The following is a 26606-nucleotide window of genomic DNA, read 5'->3' on the forward strand; positions in this document are numbered from 1 at the left end:
GTCGCCAATCCACTTACCAACGTGTGTTTTTGGACTGTGGGAGGAAAACGGAGCACCCGGAGGAAACCCACGCGGACACAGGGAGAACACACCAACTCCTCACAGACAGTCACCCAGAGGAAACCCACGTGAACACAAGGAGAACACACCAACTCCTCACAGACAGTCACCCGGAGCGGGAATCGAACCCACAACCTCCAGGCCCCTGGAGCTGTGTGACTGCGACACTAACCTGCTGCGCCGTTAATGAACGTAATGCATAATTCAATTGGTGTTCATACGTGTTTTTACTGAGTATTTACAAATGTCTTCAAACATTGTCCACTCAGTCAGGAAATCTGTTTTTAGACTAGGTTTTATAACATCTGTCCCACTCAAGTGTATATTATGTATAATTTAATAACACAAACATGAGCATATCTTTGTTGTTCCAAAGAACAACATCTATCTCCAAAGTAGTAAATTTACAGGAGATGGGAAAAAATACAAATACTTTCAAAGGACATCAATGTAAAAAAGGTCTTGCAGTGTTTTTTTATTGGTCAGTTCATCATGTGAAGGACAGCTGCTGTGTTCAAAAGATGTAGTAAATTAAATATCAACAAAAATGAAGATACGTGTTTTTCTTTGCGCCCTGTGTAGGACTGGCGCCCCCTCCAGGGTGTGTTCCTGCCTTGTGCCCAGTGATTCTGGTTAGGCTCCAGACCCTCCATGACCCCGAACTGGATAAGCCCTTACAGACAATGAATGAATGAATGAATTAATGTATGCTTCTCTTTGGAGAGTGATGATATTCAGCTCAGTTCTGTCACAATTTAGTTTTATCAGGATTCAGTCTGATGACCCCATATTACAGGGAAAAAAAGAGTTAGACAACCTTTCAATCATTGACTCAGAGAAGCCAAACCAGAACATTGAATCTGATGATCATTAATTTAATCTCACTACTGATATCCCAATGTTACTAGGACTATTTCTTCACTATATGACCTCACAAACGTCTGTAGTATTATTCCAGCGAGCACCATTCTAAAGGCTGCATTAATCAGTTTCACCCTAGTATTGCGTATTTTGACTGACATTTGTTATAATAAGCAGTTATAGATAGATGTTAGTCATATAGATAGTTGTCATGAAAAGCTTATGTAGGCGTCATTTAGCCTTGTGACCCATGACCTCAACTGAAGTGTTTTTTTTGTTTTTTTGTATAATAATAATAATAAAAATCAAAAGCATGATTTCATCCAGAACCTGCGGTCACCTGTTCACAGCTTTGGAGTGAGTGTGAACTGCTGCTAAACCGTTTTCTAATGAAGCTTTAATGCAAAAGTCCACATATGCATGCATATGAAAGTGCGAGTGAGGCTTCAGTTACTATAATTACTCATATATATATTTTCACCACACAATAACCAAGGTCACAGTGCAGGTGGGGGAATCCCCTCATTCTGCAATTCCCCAACATCAATAATAAAACCTTCCACATGACAGTAAATAAAATATTTATTAAGGCTTTAAGACTTTGTTTAAATGGACTATGGATAAAATCTGTGTATAAACAAGGACTTTATTTTAGTATTTGGGCTGATAAAATGTATATTTTTGTCTTTTAAGATGTTGTTTTTCAGATGTAAAATATACTACAGCCCACAATAATTTTAATGATAACTGGACCTCGTCAGGTCACACAAATATTTGTTTAAAGTCAAATGTTGGATCATGGCTCAGTTCTTCTGGTGCACATTATTGAATTTGTTGATGTATTCGTGAGAGCTACATGCTCTCCCCTCCTCTCCAGTGCAAGAACACGAGGAACTAATAAACAATTTATCAGCAACATCATTATATAACATCATTTAAGTGGTTGACCAATAACTTGAACTAATGCGAGGATTCTGTTTTGTGTAAAAGCAAAGGTTTGCTCACACAAGTCATCTCCAGACATCAGCTACACGACAAGATTTATTTCAAACAAATCTCCCCAAAGAGGTAAAACAACCAAAGAAAAAAGCACTGATCATAAGAACGGTGAAGTAATTGTCAGGTATTTATTTGCAGTTGTGCATGTCATCACCAGAAAGGGTGAGATCAGTAAACATCTTTGCATAAAACCCCTGACTGTTTACAAAGTTAATGCAGCTTACCAACACATAGATACAGGGTTTAGACAATGAAACTGAAACACCTGTCATTTAAGTGTGGGAGGTTTCATGGCTAAATTGGAGCAGCCTGGGGGCCAATCTTCATTAATTGCACATTGCACCAGTAAGACCATGTGCATCCAATGGTTCAAACACTGTGTCCTGAAGGCGGTGCCGTGTATCAGGACGACAATGCACCAATACACACAGCAAGACTGGTGAAAGATCGGTTTGATGAACATGAAAGTGAAGTTGAACATCTCCCATGGCCTGCACAGTCACCAGATATCAGATACCTAAATATTATTGAGCCACTTTGGGGTGTTTTGGAGGAGCGAGTCAGGAAGCGTTTTCCACCAGCATCACGTAGAGACCTGGCCACTATCCTTCAAGAAGAATGGCTTAAAATCCCTCTGACCACTGTGCAGGACTTGTATATGTCATTCCCAGGACGAATTGACGCTGTATTGGCCGCAAAAGGAGGCCCTACACCATACTAATAAATTATTGTGGTCTAAAACCAGGAGTTTAAGTTTCATTGTCCAACCCCTGTACATTTATCCATACTGATGCACCTCTGGAACAAAAGTAATGTTTGAATGGCTGTCTTGCAGTGTGTAGCTGTGGCAGGAATTGGAGATTTCACAGAGAGTGTGTACACTTATCTACAATTAACCAGAAATAGCATGTAGCAACAAACGAATAAGCAGGTGGGTGACTCATCATTTTTCTACCGGACAGTACAAACACGCTACAGTTGTTATCCAGAATTCAGAACTATTTGTTCATGTATCTGTGTGTGTTTTCCGTTTCTGTATGGTATCTGTGCATGCGGAAACATAGAATAAAGCTGTTCGGAGAAAACAAGAGCGGCTTGAAATCACTTCTCACAACTGAAGGACAAACACAGCTCACTGTGGATTTTTTTCAAATTCAAAGCAAGGATCTTATTTTCCCTTCTCTCAGAAATGCAAACTAAGTCACATACTCGGATGAGGACAGCTGATCAGATCTTGCGTGGCTTTTAGTAATCTCAGGTTCTCTATTCTGTGAAACTAAATGGGTGGTCTTGGATCTTTGCTACTTAAGCTCCATCTATAAGGTGCTGCTTGATATGCATGAGATACTCCAGCAAGCAGGTCAATGAAACGAAGCACAAGAGATTAGCTATGCACTGAGTCACCTGGCAATGAGAACGACATCAAAACGCAGATATGGAATCACAGATTTTTTGTTATTGTTTTAATGTACCATGCCTCATGGCACTGGAAAAGAGTGGCACGTGCAAGTTCTAACGCAACTTAATGTTTGCCAAGCAAAAACATTTGTTCATTTAGAGTCCGTTTTAACACAGTTATTTTGTTCATGCAAAAAAGACGAAACATTTGCAGGTTGTAACCCACTATAGTTATCTCTCCTGAGTTATTTTCCAGTAAATGTCCAACACTTTGTCATGAGAAAGCATAATTTTCCCAAAAACAGAATGTAGACACAGGGAACAACACAATTATGGCCATTACTCACAATATTGGTTTATATATTTTGGTATATCACTCAAGTATCTCTCTTTAAACATATCAAATATGGCACACAAGAAAATCTTGAAGATATCAAGATTCATCTGTTAAAAAAAGCAGCAAAAAAATGAAGAACTTTACTATATCTTTCAGTTCTAATTAACATTCACACTCTTTTTAGCAAGACGTCATTTTTCAAAGACCTCCCAGGAACTATCTGGATTTTATTCTGATGTGTTTCAGCTGCAGGACTATGTTTTTGTGGTCTTAGTCACTTTAAACGTAAAGTAACTAAAAATTAAACTTAATTAAATAATTTATACAGCATGTAAAAGCAGTCCTACTTTCATTATATTTTTATTTCTGCTCTGGGCCTGTTTTAAAAGAACCAAGCTCTTGTAGTGAACACTATCTCGAGGAACATTTCTATTGCTCTCTGCGTGGACAGAAGAACTGAATTACAGCATATTTGCCGTTGGTCATCCAATCTGGCTCCTGAGAGGTGAGTCTCTCCCCCTGACCTGGCTGTAATCCCACCTGGACGTTAGCTTTCAGAGTCCTGATGCTGCATAGGGGAGCGGGATTGAAGCCCCTCAAAGCTCTGGCAAAAGGAACCGTGTGTTCCCAGTCTCTATCACCCGTCAGCTTGCGGTAATTCAGGTCTCCCTTGAACAGAATGAGATCTGAGCCCTGTAAAGTGGAGTAGAGATCAGCTGCATCAGCCGCCATGTCGCAGAACTCGTGAGGTAATGTCCAGAACTGATGGTCATGGTAGGACCACATGCCTTCCTTCATGAAACGCTTCCACTGGACGCCACAGGCAGACATCTGTCTGTGATTGGATGCCACAATCTGAGATAAAGTCCAATCAAAATCCTTCTTGGTGACGTCAGAGACAAACCATGGGAAGAGTTTGCCATGGAACCGCACTTCTTTGGCAAGTCCAACAGAAACCATAAAATCAGCAAGAACTAGGTCAGTGACAAGTTCAAATCCAGCATTGTCCAAAATGATGTCCACTCTTGCTCCTCTTTTCTCCGTCCCTCCAGAAGCCCACAGAGCTGTTAAAGCTGACCACACCTTGTCAGAGTCATCCACCAGGATAAAGCGCTGTAGAGTGGACAAAGACTCAATGGGACTGGTCTTCTGTGAATTGTCCTGACCGGCTGAGATGGACAAATCACACTTGTTCCCCCACAAAGACACCTGTTAGGACATCCCACAGCACAGATCACCAGACAGTACAAAACCCCCCTCAGTACGGACTACATATTTAATGAAGTTTAAAAGTAAAATGCTAAAACATAGGACACAGTCAAAAAACAGAAAGACTGTGAAACACGTTGTGTTTCAACTGATTAATGACTGTAAAGTGTAATGCATGGAGTTTTGTACAGTTTGTGACTGTTCTTATTGTATTTAATCTTCGTTACAGATGAATGTTAAATGTTGTACAGTGCCTTCATTCACATTTTACCTGACTCCATACATGTCCTTAAGGGAATGACAACAATCTTGTAAACAATGACAGAAAGGCCACTAATCCGGAAGGCACAATTTTGAGGACTTTACATTTCAGGGCCATCATTCACATGTACAAATGAGCTAGAACTCCTTCGATAAAAGAGTCAGGTGCTGAGATATACTAACCTGCACATACTTGAGAAACTGGTCATAGAGCTGATTCTCATCAGGGTTGTCCACACTGGTGAGGAACTCTCTGAGGTGTGTACAGAGAGATATTATTGCCTGCTGGGACTCGAAGAAGCTTTGTGTCTTTCCCTCTTTAAACACGTCAAAGTCATTAATTGGAGGGCTTTTTGGAGAAACAAAATAAATTGTAGAAATTGTATTTAATGCATAGAATAGAACACACTATGTGGCAAAGGTTTAAGGACAACTGCTCATTAATAGAGTAAAAGACTTACTCCTCTGCTGAACGCAGTAATTTTAATTCTTATTAATTCTTGGTTATCCATTCATTCATTCATTGTCTATAACCGCTTATCCATTTCAGGAGACTACCTGGAATCACTGGGCGCAAGGCGGGAACACACCCTGGAGGGGGCGCCAGTCCTTTACAGGGCAACACACACTCAGACCCACGGACACTTGTGAGTCGCCAATCCACCTACCAACATGTGTTTTTTTTTTTTGACCATGGGAAACCCATGCAGACACAGGGATAACACATTAAACTAATCACAGATTAGTCACCTGGAGCAGGCCTTGAACCCCCAACCTCCAGGTCCCTGGAGCTGTGTGACTGCGACACTACCTGCTGCTCCACCGTGCCGCCCACATTGTTATCCAGTGTGAGCAATACAGTAATATGTTATTGTTATGTCATCGTCCAGTATGGTAGTATTACATTTAGCCATTCTGTCCACCCCTGATATCGATTCTCAGATTCAATGACAGTTTACTGCATTGAAAAATCAGGCTTATCTTACTTTAACCACAAGGCCTCCTGGATCTTCCTGTACATGTAGCACTCCACATACAGCCAAGGTGACTTGAACCAGCTGACCGGCTGCCCGTCCTCCATTAGCTCCTGCTGTCTCTTCATGTACTCATTCCAGGCTGCTGTATCCTCTGCCTCATCAGCCAGACATAACACGGGCTTGTCTGTCTGCAACTCGTTTCTCAGCTTAGAGAGGAAGGAGATGGTCCTTTTCTCTGCATCAACTCCTTCCTGTCCATTTACACAAGATCACATTTGAACATACATTTCTACAATTTGCAGTCACTATTATATTAAATATATGCCTTTACCAATAGGATCATATCAAATATGTACAAAATACAAAACTATAAAAAGATTTGGGCAAAATGCAAAGATTTGCAAATCATTAAAACCCTATATTTAACTGAAATTGTACAAAAATTGTGAAAATGTATTGTTGTGGTGAAAGTGAAATGTTTCCCCTTTCTTCCTTGTTATAGGATTTCAGATTTTCTACATCATAATTGGGTTTTTCATTTCATTGTGCACTAATTGTTTTCAATAGGTGTCAGGTTTGGACTTATTTAGTGCCTGAAAACATTTACTAAAAAGCAGAAAATGGACTGTCCTTGGCTTTCTGAAACAAGCAAGTCCCTTCCCAAAAAAAGACAAGGTCTGAATGGGAGCCTGTTGCTCCAAAAACCTGTACATATGGTTCAGCACTAACAGTGCCTTCACAGATGTGCGCTAATGCATGCCCATAGCATTAAAGGTACTGGTATTTGAACTGTGCGCCTATAACAAGCTGGATGTTCCCTTTCCTCTTTAGGAAAATAATTCAATTTTGGATCTGTTGAACATAAGTCTCACCTCAGTGCATCTTAAATGAGCTCAGGCCCAAAGAGGGCAACAGTGTTTCTCAATCCTGTTTATATATGCTTCCTTCTTTGCATTTGTAAGATTTAACCTGCATTTGTGGATGCAGCAACGAACTGTGTTCACGGACAGTGATTCTATAAAGTGTCTCACTGCCCCTGCAGTGATTTCCACTACAGAAACATGTCTGTTATTGGTTCAGTGCCCCACCTAAACTTACAAAATAATACAAATATTACCTTTGCATTATTTTCAATTAAATATAAGGTTTTAAACGATTTGCCCATCATTGCATGCAGTTTTTATTTAAATTCTGAATAACATCCCAACTAATCTGGAATTGGGGTGAGTATAAATATCTAGGCCTATCAGCACTGTATCTTCTTAGTTTTGACTGAAAGGCACAGACCCATTTGTAGTAAAACAAAGAAATGTGTTCAAGCCTTCGGTTTACCTCCCCGTGTTCCTCAAAGAAGTTTTTCTTATTTCGATGAATAGTGTCTATGACTTTTGTCAGGATTGTTGGCAGCCTGTCTCTCACTGTGAGATATGCAAAAGATCTTGAGGGGGGAAAAAAAGACAAATGAGAATTAGGGAATCACTGCTGATTCAAGAAAAGACAATGTAGGAGACAGAAGCTATTCAATATGAGTCCGGTCACATTTCAGCTGGGTTAATCTCTTCCCCTCCAATAGAATCACATTCTCTGTGGTTTTGTGTACAGAGCTGCACCTGGTTCAGGTTTATTTCACTATGTTTGATACTTAAAGCCTGCCTTTTGCACTGGTAATATCAAAGTCCTTTTTTCAGCTTTCTGCTCGTTTATGCATTTTTCTGGTTTTGACCTCTGGCTCTTTTCCTGTTGTGTGATTTGGAAATGCTACCTCTCATTGCTGTTTCACATTTCTGCACAGTTCACTATTTTTTGCCTACTATTCTTCCTATTACAAGTACAAACTGAAAGAAATCATATTTGTGTACATTCAAAACTTTCATTGTCTGTAACCCTTATCCAGTTCAGGGTTGCGGTGGGTCCAGAGCCTACCTGGAATCATTGGGCGCAAGGCGCTAATACACCCTGGAGAGGACACCAGTCCTTCACAGGCCAACACATACACACTCACACCTACAGACACTTTTGAGTCGCCAATCCACCTACCAACGTGTGTTTTTGGACTGTGGGAGGAAACCTGAGCACCCGGAGGAAACCCACGTGGACACAGGGAGAACACACCACACTCCTCACAGACAGTCACCCGGAGCGGGAAACGAACCCACAACCTCCAGGCCCCTGGAGCTGTGTGAAAGTGACACTAACCTGCTGCACCACCGTGCTGCTACATTCAAAACCTTTTAGTTTTTAAAATCATTGCATCTATTCAGTGAATAAACGCTGCTAATGTTACAGAATACAAGGCTACAACATCAACACTAGTCTGTCTACAAGGCCAGAAATCACCTTTTTTAAATTAATATGTGGTGAAAACCACTGCATTTTATTTACTGAATATTTAAAAAGAGGGGTTTTATCCTGGATAACTTTTTAGAATGAAATAAAATGACAGGCAGGAAATCAGAACACAATTAGAACGGTTTTTAAGGCACTGAATGAAAGAATAAGCTAGTAAACAAATACATGTAATGCACATATTTATTATGACTAAATATTTTTGTATCCACCCAACACTAAGTTAACTGATTCATATGGGCCCTTTAAAAAAGATCTGCCTGGGACAAAGTTGCGCTGTGAGGATGTTTGAGTTGGCCCACCAGAAAGTCACCTTAACCCCACCCTTTCACACAGTAGAGAACAAATATATATTTAAAGTGATTTCTTGAGCACCTCCACTTTAAAATTATTGAAATATCTATAGAGGATTTAACCTCAACTTACCTCTTTTTATCTTGTTTAAAACATCTTCAAGTTTAAAAGTATAGAAAACTCTTTTCCTTTAAATTAATGAGTTTGATGTTGTATGTTACACATTGTTATAGGTGCAAAAAAGCCTAGTTTGTGAGCAACTGACACTGCAGGGTTCCAAAGACAGTTTCAAACAGGTGAATTCAGTCAACCAGGGTTTCTGATGTCATAAACTTGAAGCGTCACATGAACAGGGGGTGGGGGAATGAAACTGCATATTCAAAGATCCATATGTACTGAATGGAGGTGGAAGTGTAGGGTTTCTTCTAAGCTTTTAATATATTAGGGTTTTTTTTTTTCTTGCAATTCATTCATTTTCTGGAATTGACGTCTAAGTATATTACACTAATGAAGAGTAATTAATTATTAGGGGATACATCTGAAGCCCATGTGGGGAATTCAAAAGTCATAAATAGAAGGGTTTAATTTTAGGGGTTTAATGGTCACAGGAGTGTCCTAATCTTCATATACACTTAGGTCAATGTTGACAATATCATAACATTATATATTATAAATTTAAGTGTGGACTCGGTGTGGTTTTATTTTGTTTTGGTTGGATTCGTTCTCGAATTTTCACTTCTACCTTAAATACTGCAGCACATACGGTCTGGCGGCAACATTTAAGGTGGAACTGAACTTCGAATGGGTCCCTGGCGGATTAAAAGCCAACTCGTAGTTTTGTGTCATGTCTCTCTGTTCTATGTTAACTTAAAACTTTACCAAATAAAGATAATATTATTATTAATAATAATATAAATAGAGTTAGCGAATTAGCTCGGTTTCAAAACACAGCAACAGCAGACGCTAGGCAGCTAGCTAACAACCAGCTAAAGCGCGAACTTCAGCATACTGTTTTAAAAGAAGCAGTTCTGATCAGATATTGCTAATATATTTTGCAGATATATACAGTGCGTTGTTTTAAAGTCTCAGACAAAGCCTACATACCCCTCAAATTTAGCAGAAAGCGACTGTGGAGTCTTTATTTGATCTGTCTCCATCTTTGCAAACTGAGGCGGAGGAGGAACTGTGATGATTAACCTTTAATTAAATCGGCTGTGTAACACAACAAACAGACGAGCTGGGTTTAGCTAGCTCTATAAATGACTACAATTCTACTATAAGCAACTAAACATTAAGAAACAGTGGGTGATAAACTACTTTAGCGTTATGATTGTGATTTGTTTCATTTGCTAAAGGCTCATGTCACACCGCAGTAAACACTGACCCTCTGTGGTCGTGTTTGGAAACACAGAATCCCTTCGCACATTAATGACATTCATGAGCATACTTTTAAGTGTTCAAACACCCAAACAACTGTACATCAGTGAAAACTGAAAGATTGACCCCTTCTTAGCAGTGTATTTCAGGTTATTGATTTACCATTCACTTGTGAACAGACCAGCCAAGGCTCATGTCAATTCCAGGTGTGAACAAGGCCTTGGACTTGGTTTACACTCAGTAATATTTGTACTCATGCATGTCTTTGTATCTGCTACGAGACTTACCAAGTCCAGTTACTATCTCCTTTGTCGTGCTAGTTTCTGCTAATGCAAATGACTGGCTAAACCACTTCTCCCTCCTTGTTATCTACAGAGTAAAATGGAAAATCATTACTGAAGGCAAAACCCCATTTGAAACCACGTGGCACACAGTTATTTGGGAGTTTAGCAGTAATGTCTCTCTTTTACTGGGGTGTCAGAATGATGAGAACTATTTAAACACCTGCGCCCCCAAACACTCTTCATGTCCATGGATGAGGCACAGCCACAACTGATCTGTTAATGTGTTATTGATTTCAAATTTCATACACATGCAATGGACACACATTCATCAGTAGCTACAGAAGGTTGTTTGTTTTAAAGTCCACAGAGTTGCTGGGAAATCCTACTTAATTTAATTTACTCGTAAATAAAAATTTGGCATAAAATATCCAGGTGGTGAATTGTTGCCAAAACAGTTTCAGAGTATCATGTTTGCTGCAGTATACTACTCTCCTGAGTGAGTGCTATGTTCGAGGTTATACAGAGAGGTCAATGTTAGAAAGGTCTATAAAGCTGTATTCTGATGTAGTGGTGGTCTGGTAGGACAATCGGCTTTTTGTTGTTTGGCCTTTGATCTTATTGAGTAGATGATGCAAGTCTTACAAATATTTCCTGTGTAAAAAAAAAAGGTATGTGTAGAATAGGCTGTATATCTTTAAAGCCAGTATGTATGCAGTCCCCTGATAACATTGTATTGATTTAAACAGACTCCATCAATGATTTCTTTTAATTGTTTTAACTGCAGCCTGCTTTTTTCCCCAACAATTATTAACTTATTTTAATAATTTCCTCTCCATTTGTGTATTATTAAATATGAATTATTTCACATCCTTCAGTTTACAAAATGTCTAAACTTATTTTTCACCACAAAAAACCAATCACATAAACCACTGTGCATTGCGTGTAACATAACAGTAACCTTTTTAAAGGTGTGGTTTAAATTACTGAGAAAAGATGTTACATTTCATAAGAAAGATGTTTAAACAAATCTGTGTTGTATAAACTGCCACCTTCAAAAACATCCATTGTTCTCTCTGTTTTTCTTTTGTTTTAAATGTAGCATTGCATCCTGGAGGAACTATGATTCACTCTCTCAAAACATTTGTGGTGAGATGGAATGATAATAAAGTTGACTTTGAGACACCCCAACTACTCAGAGCATTCACCTACTAGAAGATGCACCCATTGCGTTCCACTTTACACATACAGCTTGTGTGATATTCTAAGAAATACATTATTACTTGGAGATAATAGAATAGCATGCTCTAGAGCAGTGGTGCATCAGCTAAAATTCAGCCAGCTCAATGCCATGCACTGGGCTGTGGAGGAGTGAATCTGTCTTCTAGAGTGATAGAGCACCATCTAATAAATTTGGGATGATGGGTGTTGATGCTACTGACAATATGCTACCTTCCGTCCTTCGCAGAAGAGTAGAGGCTGCTACTTCTGGGTTTCTTTTTATTTTTTTTTAAGATAAACGTGCTGTCAAAATCCACTCCAAAGCTAATGCTAACAACTATATTTCCTAAAATCACCATGCAGCACAACTGACCTAGTTTAGCAGACAGCCATGGCTCACTCAGACTACTGAGTGTCAATATATTGATCCCCACATGTTCTTAGAATTGTTCCTTAATTTCTCCCATGTTTCCTGTCCATAATGATTTCACAAAAGCTCACATCCTGCTCTTATTCATTTCTTATAGGATTTGAAAAGATGATTTAAGTTAAGGTCTCACTAAAAATGTTACAATGTCATTTTATTATTGTCCAAAATATATCACCTTAAGGTGTTTATAGACAGAATTAACGGGAAACATTCATTCATTGTCTGTAACTGGAAACAAAACCAGAAAATCAAGTTAATGTGATTTAGATTTATATATTTATTAATTTTATATGATTATATACCTCTTGACAAATAAAGAGTAAATTCAGTATGAGAAGGTATTTGAAGTCATCATGAACATGAACACTTAAAAATACATATATATATAAAATAAAAACCCTCAAAACAGTGGCCACAGGACATCCAAGAGGATAATGGTCATAAATGAGAGATAATATAATTTTCTTCTATATTTCTATACATTTAAAAGAATGATCACACTTTTTTCATCTTCCCGTAATTTAGAATCAGAATAAATATTTTGTCAATTATGCTACACAAACAAATTCAGTGGGTGCACATGTTCAACAAACTAGTCCAGGCAATATTAAAATAACATTAAAAAAATAATAATAATATGACTTAACTAAAGAAAAACGTTGTATAAATGTAGAAAATAAAAAAATAATAATAAAATAAGAAAGCTTTAATTGTCTTCTATACCTGCTTTATCCTGTGAAGGGTCACAGTGAGGAGCACACCCTTTATAAGGCTCCAGTCATTTCAACTTATAGATACATTAGCACAGCCGGTCCACCTACCAACATGTGTTTTTGGGCTGAGAGGAAACAGGAGCACCCAGAGGAAACCCACACATTCAGGGTGAGACTGCAACAAACTGCAGTGACCCAAGGTGGGGACTGAACCCTGTGTGAGAGAAACTGCCTGTTGTACCAACAGAGTTTCAATAGAATTCCAATAAAGATGAATGTGAAAGGTTGAAGAAGAAGGGTTTGAGGAGCTTAAAAATCATTTTTACAGCATAATCTGATGTAACACTTCAAGACGTATTTTTTATACACATGAGATAGAATCCAAACCAGTGCTTCTTTATTAATATAATAGAGATATCTGACAAATATCATATAGCTACATATGTTGTTAATGAGTTATTGGCTCATAAATGTGTGTACACCGTGTCTTTAACTGGAACAATGTTAAGAATTTCACCTGACTGACAACAGGGCAGATTTTAGTTCCCTCTCTCTCACACTTTTAAAGAAGCCCTGAAGCTAGTCACATTCCCCAAATTTTCAGAGACAAGAGAACGAGAGGTAAAAGGGCCAGTGGGAAACAGAAATTATTTTTTAAAGAAGGAATGTAGAATAAAATACGCGACAGACACAAAACAGCTCCGAGTGTCGTGGTCGCTGGTGGGTGAGAGAGTCAACGGTCGCGCAGAAGACTCAACGGAAATGCAAATGAGTTGAAGACTGCAGTTTAACGTTAACGTTACTCAACTCTGTCACGACCCGGCGTTATCTGTTTTCTGGAGCTGGGGAGGGGGTAAACATGACCCCACCCTTCAAAAACATGCCCGTATACATCCTGTGAAGCGGGATTCAAAGTTAACTTGTTTAAATTTACAAATATTTCGTTTTCAACTTTAGATATTTTTTATCATCATGAAAAATTAACAGACGAATACACGATATTATGTACAATAAAATAAGCCGCGTTATATTTATTAAATACTAATATTTGTTGCCTTTTTGTATAAAGTTTAATGATTTTTATATCAGTTTTTCCAAGAAAGCAACACCTGAGGCGCCTAAATAACCGTCACAGCATTTATAATAGAATAGAGAATTCGAATTAAAATGTTTCAGGTGCTGCACCATTTAAGGTGGAACTGAAAATGAGAATAGTTTTCTCGTGAATAAGAAACGTTAATTGTAAGGGGAACAAGAAAGTTTAATAAATGGTAACGTTAAGTATTAAATATTTTAAGCCTAAGATCAGAATAATAAGCAATCCTAAGTGTTGTACGTTTTAAGGTGGAAGGGAACATGGTAAGAAGCACCGCAGACTTCGTGCTCGGTCAGTCTGTTTATGTTTAACACCGTCCGTTTAACCGCCCCTCCTCGCTGACTCTTTGGTTGTTGAGTTACAGTTTAAATGGCGAACGAGAACACGACACTTTCTACCGAGAGGGAGAAGGGGAGAGAGAGCTGTGGGAGTATATCATTGTCGTTATCTCTGCTCCGTGTGCTCTTGATGCTCTGAGGCGTCGACACGCTGCCGTTTGTGAGTCCCCTTGAGCCTCGGTCATGTGATTTGTAACGTAACCCGACCGGAAAACACCGAGAAGCGCCGCCGCCGCTGCTGCGCTTTAGAGCAAAGCAGCAGCTGCGCGAGCGCAACGGACACGGAGCCCGTTAACGACAACAACAACAAACACGGAGAAGTCCGCGGATTAAACCGCAGGTAGGGGCGGATTTCAACCGAGAGGACCGCGCGGCTCTTACCGAAATAACAGTAGGCGTTTTGGGTTCGTTTCCACGGTTTTATTTACTCAAACTTAAGTCGTTTTTTATTCGGTGACCAATCCTCCCTCCTTCACCCTCCTCCCTCTCGCTCTCTCACTCTTTCCTTCCCTCCCTCTTCGTGTATGTGTGACCGTTTCGTGTTAATTATTGTATAGTGTAGCAATTTCTCGTCCCTCTCCGTGGCCTTTCTGAGCAGTTTAGATTCCTGTTTTTGGCGGAGTCGAGTTTGGGGCACGGCCGCTCTCTGCAGCGGTAACGTTAAGTTAGCAGACCACGCGATAACCTTACAGCAGCCATTCAGTCTTCCGCTTCTGACGGTTTCTTTTCTGTTCTCTAAGTCGAGGGGAGGGAGGGAGGAAAAAGCGCTACGGAAGTGGTCTCTCTCTCTCTCTGCGGGGGGGAATAGAGCAAGCTCGGTTCTCTCCACGTGTCTATAACCGGGGGCGGCGCCTATTTACACCCGGGCCCCAGTGTTTGGCCCTAACTCTGTAGTGCTGTGTTTGTCCCGCTTTTAAACCGTGGAAAGCTGTGGTAGTGTTGGGTAACTTATTCAGCCTCTTTATAACTAAAGGGATATTAACGTAATGTGGCGGTTATGTACTCAGTATCAGTGCTATTTGAGATATATATCGAGGTATGTGTAGATATTTAGTAAAACACGAGTATGAGAAAATGCTCCCGTTGTGATGACACAGTATCTCATCATAAGATACTAGAATAATGACTTACTATGTCATAATTATGAGAGCACATCTCGGTTAGCCACAATAATGACAAAATGTTATATCCTTAGTCATTGTTATGAGATAGTAAGTCATTATTATTAAATGGTAAGTCATTATTTTGAGATGTCAAGAGCTTAATTCAAAGTTATGAGAAACCTTCATATTACTGTGACTTATGAAAGGCTATATATTTCAGACATGGGCTTCCATATTCTGCAACAGTATTTTTTAAACTTTCAGGTAAAAAAAGTATAATTTAATAGAGATATGTTAAAGTAACGTGTCAAATTATATATATATATATATTTTTTTTTTTTTCTATTTTAAATATGTCCTCTTTTAAATATGTTAAAACTTTTCGGTAATTTTCATTTAGATTTTTATTCAAATAAGTGTTCCATCGTTTGTCGGCAAAGATACGTTATTACCGTGTAAATTGTTTTGAGTGTTTGGATGTGAAATGCTTATTTCTTAAAAAAAAACAAAAAAAAAACAAAAAAAAACCCCAACACTTCAGCGGTGGTAATGGGCAGTGCTAATATCTGAAGTGTTAAACAGTTTACTTCACTGTTACAAGAAATGCTTACAAATTTGCTGCCTGATGTCTGAGCCATTGATTTATGTTTTATTTATTTAAATAATTTGGGTTCTGAGATATTTAATTAAAAAAATACAGTTAGGGCATGGAGATACATATCAGGAGTTGTAAGGTGATACAGGCAAATTTGCCCTACAGACGTTTGTTTGTATGTAATTATGTTTTCAAATTGAAGGCTATTCAATCTCACACGGATAAATGCAGACACACGGAGGTTTACTGACATTTCTGGATACGAAATAAAATTATGATGGACATCAGAGGTCCTGTTGTTTCTTACCACTAAAAGAAATATAACAAGATCCATGTCCTAAAATGCATTTCACTTCAAAACACTCTAAACAACTTGTTTAAAAAAACAACTATTTAAAAATTATACTGCGTTTAAAAGCTTTTTTCAAGAATAAAAAATGCTGCTTTGACACTTATCTGATTTTGCAGCAGCAATTTTACAAAAGAATAAACTTCAAAAAGGGTTTTCATAGGAAAGGGACAAGCTGTTTTTATTGTGACCCTTATGCTGTGTTTATACTCAAACACAAAGATGCCTGACATTGCCGCCGCCTCTTGCAGATGTCCTCCCACGGGCGCATGCGTTATGCCGAATGTTTGGGACTATTTCTATTCTCACATTCTCGTGGCAAATGGACATTAGCCTGTGGAATGTCATGTGTATCATTGAACATGTGACACGCGAGGCTGTGGGTGAGTGCTGACCTTTAGGGTCTGGACACAGAGAGAGTGACCACTGAAGTTACTAGTCTTTTATCTTAGTTTGTTATGAAGTCTTACACGTCAAGAGCTCAATTCAGAGCTATTCATAGGTCACTGACCGGCTTGTTGAGATAGGACACTGAGTAGTGGTCACTATCCATGTATTAAAATGTTATTTGTTTATTAAGGGGCTTGAACAAAGCCTGAAAGAAGTTATAATTCTAATTTGTTTCCTTCCATAGTGAATAAATAAATAAATAAATGAGCGTGACTTCTGCTATGTAGTATGTCAGAGGTCACTTCACGAAGCAGCCTTTACCAAAAAGGAGAAACGATCGTTCAGTTCAGTTCTATTTTATTTATAGAGGGTTTTTACAGCTGCCATTTTCACAAAGCAGATTTACAAAATTCCGGGACCTATTCCCAAATGATGGGACTGGGGCTCTAGCTAGGACTGCTCTTTGTTCGCCAGCCTCACACTGTCCTTGACAGCCTCATGATAACGAGGTTACAGACTGCCGAACCACCTTAGGCCAGTGAGAACCACTGAGAGGAACCAGACGGCAAAACATAACCCCTACTCACCTGGTTGACACTGGTGTAAAATAACAAAGAGAAGATCCCACAGCTAATCATTGGGCTCACACACTACAAAACCTCTTAACTGTAAAGCCTCCCTGGTGACTAAAGTGTACCTAGCGCCACTGGCACAGTTAATGCATGCTCAGTGTCACCAGTTCCATGTGGAACATATGCTCTATATCTGTAACACTATGTATGACTGAAGAAATGTGAAGTAATATTGAGTGTACAGCAGTCTGTGACCTGGTGTCATGAGTCTGTCAAGGACAGTGTGAGGCTAGTGAACTAGCAGTTCTAGCAAGAGCAAAACATAGGCCCGGTTCCATCAGTCAATGGGGCTGATTATGCTGCAATCCAGCAACTAGTTCAGCTGAAACAGGATTATGGATTACATTCGCTTTGTGTTTGAAGGAGGCACAGTCCAAAGAAAACCATTTATTTCTCTTTTTTAACACATCAGCTGTTTTTGACCTTGTGGGATAATTCACAGTAAAGGGAGCAATAGAAATGCTCCAGAATCATCACTTTTCAGTTCAGTAAAGGTACCATTTTGGAAATGTTTTAAATTGCATTGATCTGTCTACAAAAATTGAGTGGAGAAGATTAGAGGCAGCAGAATGAGTGAGACAGAGTAATAGAGCAGCCCTGTTGTTTTTCAGCTAACTGAGGCTACAGGGTCATCAGTGCTGGTTCTGGAGACCTCGCCACACAACCATAATATGGTACTTGCATTACAAGTTCCTCTGATTTTTGAAACACTTTTGCAAATTGATCATCATGCATGTGAGTGGACTTATGGGAACTGGTGGATTGTAAAGAAATATATATATATATATTGGCTCGTAATAATTTATAATTGTGATTATGGGAATCAGACGTACAGTCATGACAGGAACCAGACGCCAGACTCTAAAATCTAACTCACAAGGGTTTGATCATAGGGGCTTTTTCCAAAACACACTCATGATGGAGCAGTACATGATGCAGGTTGTTGTTGTGTTTATTATTTATTTGTTTTATTGCTCTTTTCGCTTTAACGATGTTCCATAATGGCAACATTGGAGGGTGTTAGGGGTGGGCAATACGGCCCTAAATTAAAATATCACAACATTACAATGTATGTTTGTGATAATGATATAATGGTTATATCACAAAATATTGAACATTATTAATTTCAAGAATATACTATTGCAATAAATGTTAAAGTTTTATGTTAGTGTAAATGTAACAAATTCAAAGATTCAGGAGACAAAACATCTGTAAACATTTGGTAATTTTGTAAATAACAGTTACTTACCAGGATTCTGGTTTTGTATTATTTTTTTTAATAAAACAAATAAATCTAAAACACACAACTAAAGTGCAGAATATTTAGAGCATGAATATAAACAGCAAACATTAACAATAAAACAGTACTCGTAAAGCTTCACAGTGTTTAACAAAACAAACACAGAATAGATGCTGTGCTTGGATTAAAGCTCACGTTGGCTGTTGAGTCTTCACGACATTTTTGACTTTCCTCGAACTTAACTGGGTTCTCCCGACACTGAAACAGATTAATTTGCGTTTCCCCGTTTTGTTGTTACAGGCTTTTTGAATAGCTTACGTGTACAGTGTTTGTACATCTGATATTTTGCAATCAAACCACCTCCACACTGAAGTCGCTTCCCTTTTGGTAACACACTCCTCCAATGCAGAGCCACTCTCCACTCTCCACCATGCTGTGGTTAAATGACACACGTATTGAATGAATGCTCTATTTTTGTATAACTGCAGAACGTCAGACTATTGCTAATACCACTGGGTTCTTTGTTGATATTGATATTATGGTGAGGGATATGGCACATCCCTCGTTTAGGCGTTCAAGTCTTCAAGGATATTTCTCCATAGGCGCGTGTTCAAATGACCGAGGGACTAAAAAGAAGTTAAGGAATACCCGAGTCCTCATCTCTGCCTCGACCTTAGAGACCAAAAGGTCAGATTCTTAAACTTAAAGAAGAAAAGGTGTGTGTCAGAGCTGACGCAGTCTAATCCTCCCCTGAGGCTGCACCAGTCATAGTTCTGTTCAGCATTAGTATGATGATGCACCCTATAGCTAGAGCAACAGCTGTGAGCACTCCACATGGTTCCCAGCAATGCTGCGTAACCAGTACCCTTTGCAAATGTGCGTTTCCAAGTTGTATTTAGTTTTTGAGGTTTTGTGGAACGTCAGAAACAATGCCATTGTTGTAGACACACTGGACACAATTTGGAAAAAGCAGAAAAACTGTATCAGCCTGAACTTTTTTCGTTCGTTCTTTCTTTTTTTCAGAAAATAATGCAAAGCTTTTGTTTTTCGTTTCACTTAAAAACCAGCAAAACCTCAAAATTCCCCTCTTCTAAATATAGCTGGAGCATCGACTCTCACCCCTCCCTGTTTTTTTCCCACCCTGTCCACTCATATCCCCTGGAGAGAACCGCTTCGGGGGAGTTCCGGCTCTCTCTCTGTGTGGGTCAATATGAAAAGCACCCGCTCCAACCCGTTTTCCCGTACAGAGCAAACATCCTGACACACAGCTGCCTCAGCCAGGCCTGAGCACACTCAAATAAATAGCAGTGAATCCTAGCCATGAGCAAAAATAATAATGCCAAACGTTTATTGTTAATAAAAAGTATTCTGTTTGACTTGTAATACCTTCCCAACGTTTCATGCCTTATTTCACTTTGAGAGATGAGAGCCATAAGGGATCACTATGATGTAATGATATTAGTATTGGCAGGTTATTGCTTCAGTGGACCGATATCTCCAAGCAGTACCGCTTGTCAAGTTTATAACCTGTATTCTAGAAGACCTAAACATTTAGGAGTTGCTGGCAAACTGCGGACAACGTCCTTTGAAGAGCTTACATGCCATGCCATGTCATATGTCAACCCCCAAAACCAAGCTGTGTCATTGTAGTTCAGCATAATGAAATGCTACAGCCTTGTTATGGTCAACTGCTTTATATTAACAATGCGTAAAGGAAGGAGTAAAACTTGGATGTGGCTCAGTGGACAGAGAACAGAATAAATGTGTTTTAGAGGACTACAGTGAGTAGACTGAGTCAGAGAGGAAGCCTCAGTTGTGGTGTCTTGGCAGTGGTGTGTGTGCTGAGGTCCACCCCACCGTCAGAACTGTTCATGATTATTATTCACTGAGCTCTAAAGCTCTTTCTTGGCTCTGTATACATCATGCATACTACATGGTAATTGCTGTACTTTTCAAGTGGCACTTACTGTATTAGCAAATACCTGTGTACAAGCTTGAAGCCATAGCTTTTATATAATATAGCTTTTTCTTTGGATTCCCTGACACATAACCTGCTGAGTATTGTGTACTGTTTTAATGTATTTATTTAGTCTATTTACATATACTTGTTGTGTCTGCTAGGCTCCTATTTGTGTCTCTACTCAAAGGCCTTTTTAATGCTGACTTTTCTTCCTTTTTGAGGTTGATTGTGGTCTGCAGTAGACAGGAAACTGACTGTCTTGTCTGCCCCCCTCTGTGTAGGTGGAAGTATGGAGCTGGCCAACCATGGTCTTATCCTCTTGCAGCAGCTCAATGCACAGAGGGAGTTCGGCTTCCTGTGTGACTGCACAGTTGCCATTGGTGACGTCTTCTTTAAAGCACACAAAGCTGTGCTGGCCGCCTTCTCCAACTACTTCAGAATGTTATTTATTCATCAGGACAGGTAACCGAACACACGGCTCAACTCCTGTTACCGAAAAAAGCCTAAAGAACGTGAACACAGAACAAGGGTTGATGGATTATTGGTTTTTATTATTGAAATAATCATTTGAAAAGTTACTGTTTTTAAGTAAAGCCTACATTATAAATACCAATGTCTTAAACGTTTTAAATGGCGATATTTGGTTTATAAAACAAACAAGAGTCAATCTCTTTAGCGGAGGACAAACACTGAGCTTATAGCAGCTCTACATTCAGAGTTCAAAACAAATTATTGATGAAAATAATAAGGCTTGGACATTCATTTATAGAAAACAGTGTATTTTAAATATTGGTCAGAAAAATTGCTAGTAAATCTTTTCCTTGAGTCATTCAGCACTGCACAGAAAATGGGCTGAATCTAAATATTACTACCTCATTACCTCATGTTCTTTAATCTGTTCCAGAAGGTGTTTAATTAGTTAAATCTTTAGATGATTATTCGGAGTGCTCTGATGTAAAAAGGGTCATTGTTGCTTTTCTTTACTGTTTACTGATGCAAATGGGGCACAATGTGTAGAACACAAATGTAACCATTTTAAATATTCTACACATCTATTGCGTGTCTATAGTACTGTGTAACATTTTTAGGCATCTCAGATTATTATTGTTATTTAAAGTATTTTATCTTCTCAATAACCTGGTGCTTGAATAAAAGTATATATTATTTAAATATATAAAAATATATAAACTCTGTAAGCCTGACTAAGGTCTGGCGCCCCCTCTAGGGCGAGTTCCTGCCTTGCACCCAATGACCCAGCGAGTACATGTGTTGTGAGCTATTGTGGTCGTATGGATGTGTTAAATCAACAGGAAACTTGATTTAACATAATGAAGTGTTTATTATCCAGTAGAATTTGTCATTGAATGAAAAAATGAAATAATACTGCCACAAGGAGTAGGTCATCACTACTAACTGTAAAAGTTATTTGGATTTATTCATGTCAGGGTTTTTTATTATAATTTTGAGCAAATAATTTTTTACTGCTCACATTAATAGCATTTTAAATGTCCTTTTCCCAGGTGCTTAAAACATTTATACCATACTGTATCTCAGTGGTTAAACCGTAGTAAATCTAACTCTGTAAAATGGACGATATTCCTTGGGTGATGTTTTGCACCTGTAACACCTTATGTTGATGTTTCACCATGACGATATATTTTTAAATATAAAGCTGTGTCTCCAGTATCAGTTTGTGTATTTATAATAATTTGATGTGATGGCTTTTAGAGATATTAAATAATCCAGATGTTTGGTTCCTTTCACTCTGACTCAATAACGTCCTCTTCGTCATACCACTCTGACTGACCTTCTTAGTGTTAAATATGTTTATTCTGGGTTTTCTGATGTGTTTGCGTTGTGCGTCTACAGCGACTGTGTCCGTTTGAAGCCTGCAGACATCCAGCCTGATATCTTCAGCTACCTCCTCAATCTGATGTACACTGGCAAACTCGCTCCCCAGCTAATAGACCCGGCCCGACTAGAGCAGGGCGTGAAGTTTCTGCACGCTTACCCCCTCATCCAGGAGGCCACTCTGGCCAGCCAAGCGGCCTTCTCTCACCCTGAAGCCAGTCTCCGTCTGTCCTCTTCTCTCTATGGCATTCAAATCTCGGACCAGCAGGGGACGCTGCCGAGTCATCTCTCGGCCAGAAGGCAGTCTTCGCCCACTGACTCTGACGGCGCTGCAGTGTCCGATGGCAAATGCGCCACCACCAACGCGTCTTTCTCACAGACAGGGTCTGGATCCAGGCTCCAGCCGGAGATGGAAACGGAGCCATCAACAAGCCACATGCAGTTGGGTAGAGAAGTGTGTGAGGTAGATCTGCTGGCCAGTGAGATTCCATCTGCTTCAGCGAGTGCCAGTAGCAACACCATTCTTCACGTGAAGCCCAGCATCATGAGGAGGAGCTCTTCATTCAGAAAGCACTACACCTGCCATGTGTGCGGGAGTCGATTCAGTCAGCGAGCGGCTCTCCGCGAGCATCTCTTCTGGCATGCTCAAGCTGTCCCTCCTTTAGTGGTAGAAGCAGGAGGTGCAGCCTCACCCGTGACCCCCGGTGGAGCTGCCACACCTGAGGTCGAGGAGGTTCTTACAGGGGTTGTGGCTGCTGCGGCTACTCCAGTTATGTTGGACATGGTCAGCGATGGTGAGCAGCCTCTTTCAGGCGCTAAAGTGTCCCCTCGTGCAGAGACGGCCATCTCGGTCTCCATGACGGCAGCGGCGAGTTTGTGTGCGGCGCAGCCCCAGGCGGACACTCCTCCTCCGTCCGACATCGCAGACATCGACAACCTGGAGGGCGCCGTGGACATGGAGCGAGAGGTGAAGAGAAGAAAGTACGAGTGCTCCACCTGTGGACGCAAGTTCATCCAGAAGAGTCACTGGAGGGAGCACATGTACATTCACACGGGCAAGCCCTACCGCTGCAGCGCCTGTGGAAAAAGCTTCTGCCGCGCCAACCAAGCCGCCCGCCACGTCTGCCTGAGCCAGGGGGCCGAGTCGGCCTACACCATGGTGGACCGGCAGAGCATGGAGCTGTGTGGCGCAGACGACTCCAGCCAGATAGAGGCGCTGTTCCTCGGCTCCTCGGGGAGACCCTACAAGTGTAACGTGTGCGAAATGACCTTCTCCAACCCCAACGAGGTCATCAAGCATCTGTGCTTCAACCAAGGGACTCTCTCTGAGGGGAGCGCTTTGGGATTGGGAGTCAGTGGGTTGAATAGCGACAAAGTGGTCAAAGATGAGGGTTCCGATTCATCCAGTGGTGGACCATTAATATCGGCCATCAAAACCGAGGAGGTCGTGGTGGAATGATCCCACACGTCCTAGAACGGGGGTGGGGGGGGGGCTATCCTGATAGATTAAGCTAACCATGTAGGTGGGAAAGTGAGTTACGTGCATGTTGATGATGTTTCTACTGAATCGCTTTTCTGGAATTCTGGTCTTGAAAAGCAAAAGCAGGGAATTGAGATGTTTATTAATCCAAGAAGCTCAAACACACAGCTACATGCTTTACTCTTTCAGTCTGCGTTTTTCTGAATTAGAGCGGCTAATTCTGGACGTTCACATGTTGCAAGTTGTGGTCGAAGCTTTTCCTCTTTATAACCGTCAGCCGGAAGAGGAAGCGCATTGTAGTAATCACACTTGTAGTCGCTGTCACTCTATATTTTCATCGTTGAGTAGGTTTCTGCGCTGGTTATTCCCTGTTTGATCCCTGTTTGTGAGAGCACAAATACTCCAGCGTTCATGTCTTTTAAGCAATAGGCAAATGAGAGAACTCTCAGTGTATTTTTAATCATTTCCGCTGGCCAAAGTACGCTGTGCTCCCTTCTGTTCTACATTATCTCCCCAGTGTCTCCTCTCTTGGGCAGCTAAGTGTGGTGATTGCTTTAAGCCTTCTGAGGCACAAGCATCCTACCAGTACCTCAGTGTGGTAAATGAATTCAATTTTAGACTTGCTTCTGTTACTCTGCTGTTATAACTGTTCATCTGTTGTGGTTGAAAATGCAGAAGTGACATTCAGTTGCCACAAAAGCTTCAGGTTATTCTCAAAAGAGAAGAAAAAAAAAGCTTCGTTCAGTTGTTGCTTTGAGTTGGCAGCTGCAGACGGATGTTCCGTACCTGAACAAAGCAGACGCGGTCATAAAACACAAAATTAAATTTCCACAAAGTGGTGTGCTCCTGCAGTCACTCGTACTTGAAGGCCAATTTATTATTTAGCGTTTAGTCATGTTTTTATTATTTTTATTCGTGCCAGCAGCCAACACAACACGGATATCTTGAACGCGTGCTTGGCACCACAGCCACAAATCGAGCAGGACGTTATAATTCTCGTTAGACATGGCTCCGGATGAAACAGGCTCTAGAACTGATGTCAATAATTGTTTACATGTGCCATGCTTTTTTTTTTTTTTTAAAGTCACCATTTTTAAAAACCTGTTACTAAATATATGTGTGTTTTGAGACCTTCTGGGTGATGCTACACATGCAGAACTATCTGAGCTTAAAGGGAGAATTTAGTGTCCTTAACGATGTCATTCTTTCTTTGCCAATTCAATGTTTTGCTTGAAAATGTTTTTAAAGCCCTTATTTTTGAGTTTGGTATAACTTTTCTAATTTTATACACAGTACTATATTTACAAAGAATATTTTATATTGCAAATGTTGTATATTGCCAAATGCATCAGGCATAGAATATAATCAATTTTAGCATAGCACAATTGTACGTACGTTTGTCGTGTCGGCGAATACAGGCTTTATATTGATATTTCGTTCTGGTTTTAGTTTGTTGTTAATCTGCTGTTGCGTAGAGTTTGTTCATTGTTCAGATATAGATCGCCGGTGATGTGTTGCCACTGACATCAATGCACTGAAACCTTCTCGGGACCTGGCTACTCTTGATAGAATCCTGAGGCACAACGTTGCAGATGTCAACAAATGTCTGGTGATATATAGACATTGGAGATTCAGTGCAAACATAATGACACTCTGCGATCTCACGTCAATGCCAACAGTATATAAACGTGTGAGTAAATGAAGTTATTTTTTTATTAAGTGGCATATTTGGGAACAAACAAAACAAAAAAAGTTGGAAGTGTTGAAGGGGTAAGTGTTGAACTTATCTTTTAGAGTCTTCAGAAGTATTATTAGCCCCGCAGTCCTTTAGCAGTCTGTAGCCATGTGCGAGAACTGTGTGACTGGGTCTTTAAGGCTGTATGTGAATTAATTTACTACTGAATAATAGTTCAGAGGCTGGGAAGTGATGCCATCCTTCTTTTATATTGATCTTCCTTTAGAATCGAAGTCCTCGAGGTCTTCGGTTTGAGTTGGTCTTGGATGTGTAAAACACCATGTCTTGCTTTCCACTGTTACTGTTTAAGTATCTGTACATATGCAAATTGTTAACCTATTTTGTTCTGAAATGATTTTTGAGGGGGTGAAGAAGCCCTCCCCTCCTAATGTGCACAGACCCCAAAGCGAAGGCAAACAGACAGTATACTGTGATCTTCAGATCCTCAGGAACATGAACAATTACTGAAAAAAAGAGACTTTTATTGCATTGATTGTGAATAATGAACAATAAATTTTTCATTAAATACAAACAGTCTGGTCTGGTGTTTACCACGTAATGCGTTTTAATTTAGAAAATAATATACAAGTATTAAAATGACACTTTTTATAGACGTATGCCACAGAACAAATTTGGTTCCTCTCTTCAGACATTTGATAGATGTGTTAAATCCTATCAGCTGCATTTGACAAATTAAATTACTGAATGGTGATTGGATACTGGGAGCTTTGGAAATGAGCTGATACATAAATTGAATCACAGTTTATCATTTGTGTGTTACTTGTTCACCTTGTTACAGTCATCTGTGTGATTGTTTTGAGTTCGTGATTTTAGATATTTAATAATGTCTCAATTCTTAAATACTTACCACTGCAAGTAAAATAAGACAAAATGATAACTTACTAGATATTGATTGGAGCCCCTTAGCTCCCCTGTGACTCCCAGTTTGAGCACTGCTTTTATACAGGATGTAAACAATATGTAATTATACACATAATTGATTTCTAGGAAATGTTTCATATTTGAATCATTGCATTTCTCATGAAAACGTAATACACTCTGTTCCCAGTCTC

At 39.8% G+C, this 26606-nt stretch overlaps 2 protein-coding genes across 7 annotated transcripts; one reads left to right on the plus strand and one right to left on the minus strand.

Annotated features, from left to right (window-relative positions):
- Positions 1 to 2060: 2060 nt before the first annotated feature.
- On the minus strand, positions 2061 to 10471 carry armt1 (acidic residue methyltransferase 1). Of its 2 annotated transcripts, none has more exons than XM_066676898.1 (5): positions 10407 to 10471; positions 7435 to 7540; positions 6112 to 6353; positions 5309 to 5474; positions 2061 to 4864 (listed from the first exon to the last, which is right to left on the minus strand). In XM_066676898.1, exons 3-5 carry the CDS (start codon positions 6225 to 6227, stop codon positions 4085 to 4087), a joined length of 1062 nt encoding a protein of 353 aa, XP_066532995.1. In that variant the 5' UTR covers positions 6228 to 6353; positions 7435 to 7540; positions 10407 to 10471; the 3' UTR covers positions 2061 to 4084. The 2 variants fall into 2 exon arrangements, with proteins under 2 accessions (XP_066532995.1, XP_066532994.1); XM_066676897.1 differs by lacking the exon at positions 10407 to 10471 and adding an exon at positions 9847 to 10103.
- A 3651-nt stretch (positions 10472 to 14122) lies between these two features.
- Positions 14123 to 26047, plus strand: zbtb2b (zinc finger and BTB domain containing 2b). Of its 5 annotated transcripts, XM_066677624.1 has the most exons (4): positions 15119 to 15141; positions 17879 to 17941; positions 20749 to 20929; positions 22337 to 26047. In XM_066677624.1, the coding sequence occupies exons 3-4, from the start codon at positions 20757 to 20759 to the stop codon at positions 23775 to 23777; spliced, it is 1614 nt and encodes a 537-aa protein (XP_066533721.1). In that variant the 5' UTR covers positions 15119 to 15141; positions 17879 to 17941; positions 20749 to 20756; the 3' UTR covers positions 23778 to 26047. The 5 variants fall into 5 exon arrangements, with proteins under 5 accessions (XP_066533719.1, XP_066533720.1, XP_066533717.1 ...); XM_066677622.1 differs by lacking the exons at positions 15119 to 15141; positions 17879 to 17941 and adding an exon at positions 14123 to 14358; XM_066677623.1 differs by lacking the exons at positions 15119 to 15141; positions 17879 to 17941 and adding an exon at positions 14370 to 14602.
- The last annotated feature ends 559 nt before the right edge of the window (positions 26048 to 26606 follow it).

This window comes from Hoplias malabaricus, chromosome 7 (assembly GCF_029633855.1).
Source record: "Hoplias malabaricus isolate fHopMal1 chromosome 7, fHopMal1.hap1, whole genome shotgun sequence".
Taxonomy (NCBI): Eukaryota; Metazoa; Chordata; class Actinopteri; order Characiformes; family Erythrinidae; genus Hoplias; species Hoplias malabaricus.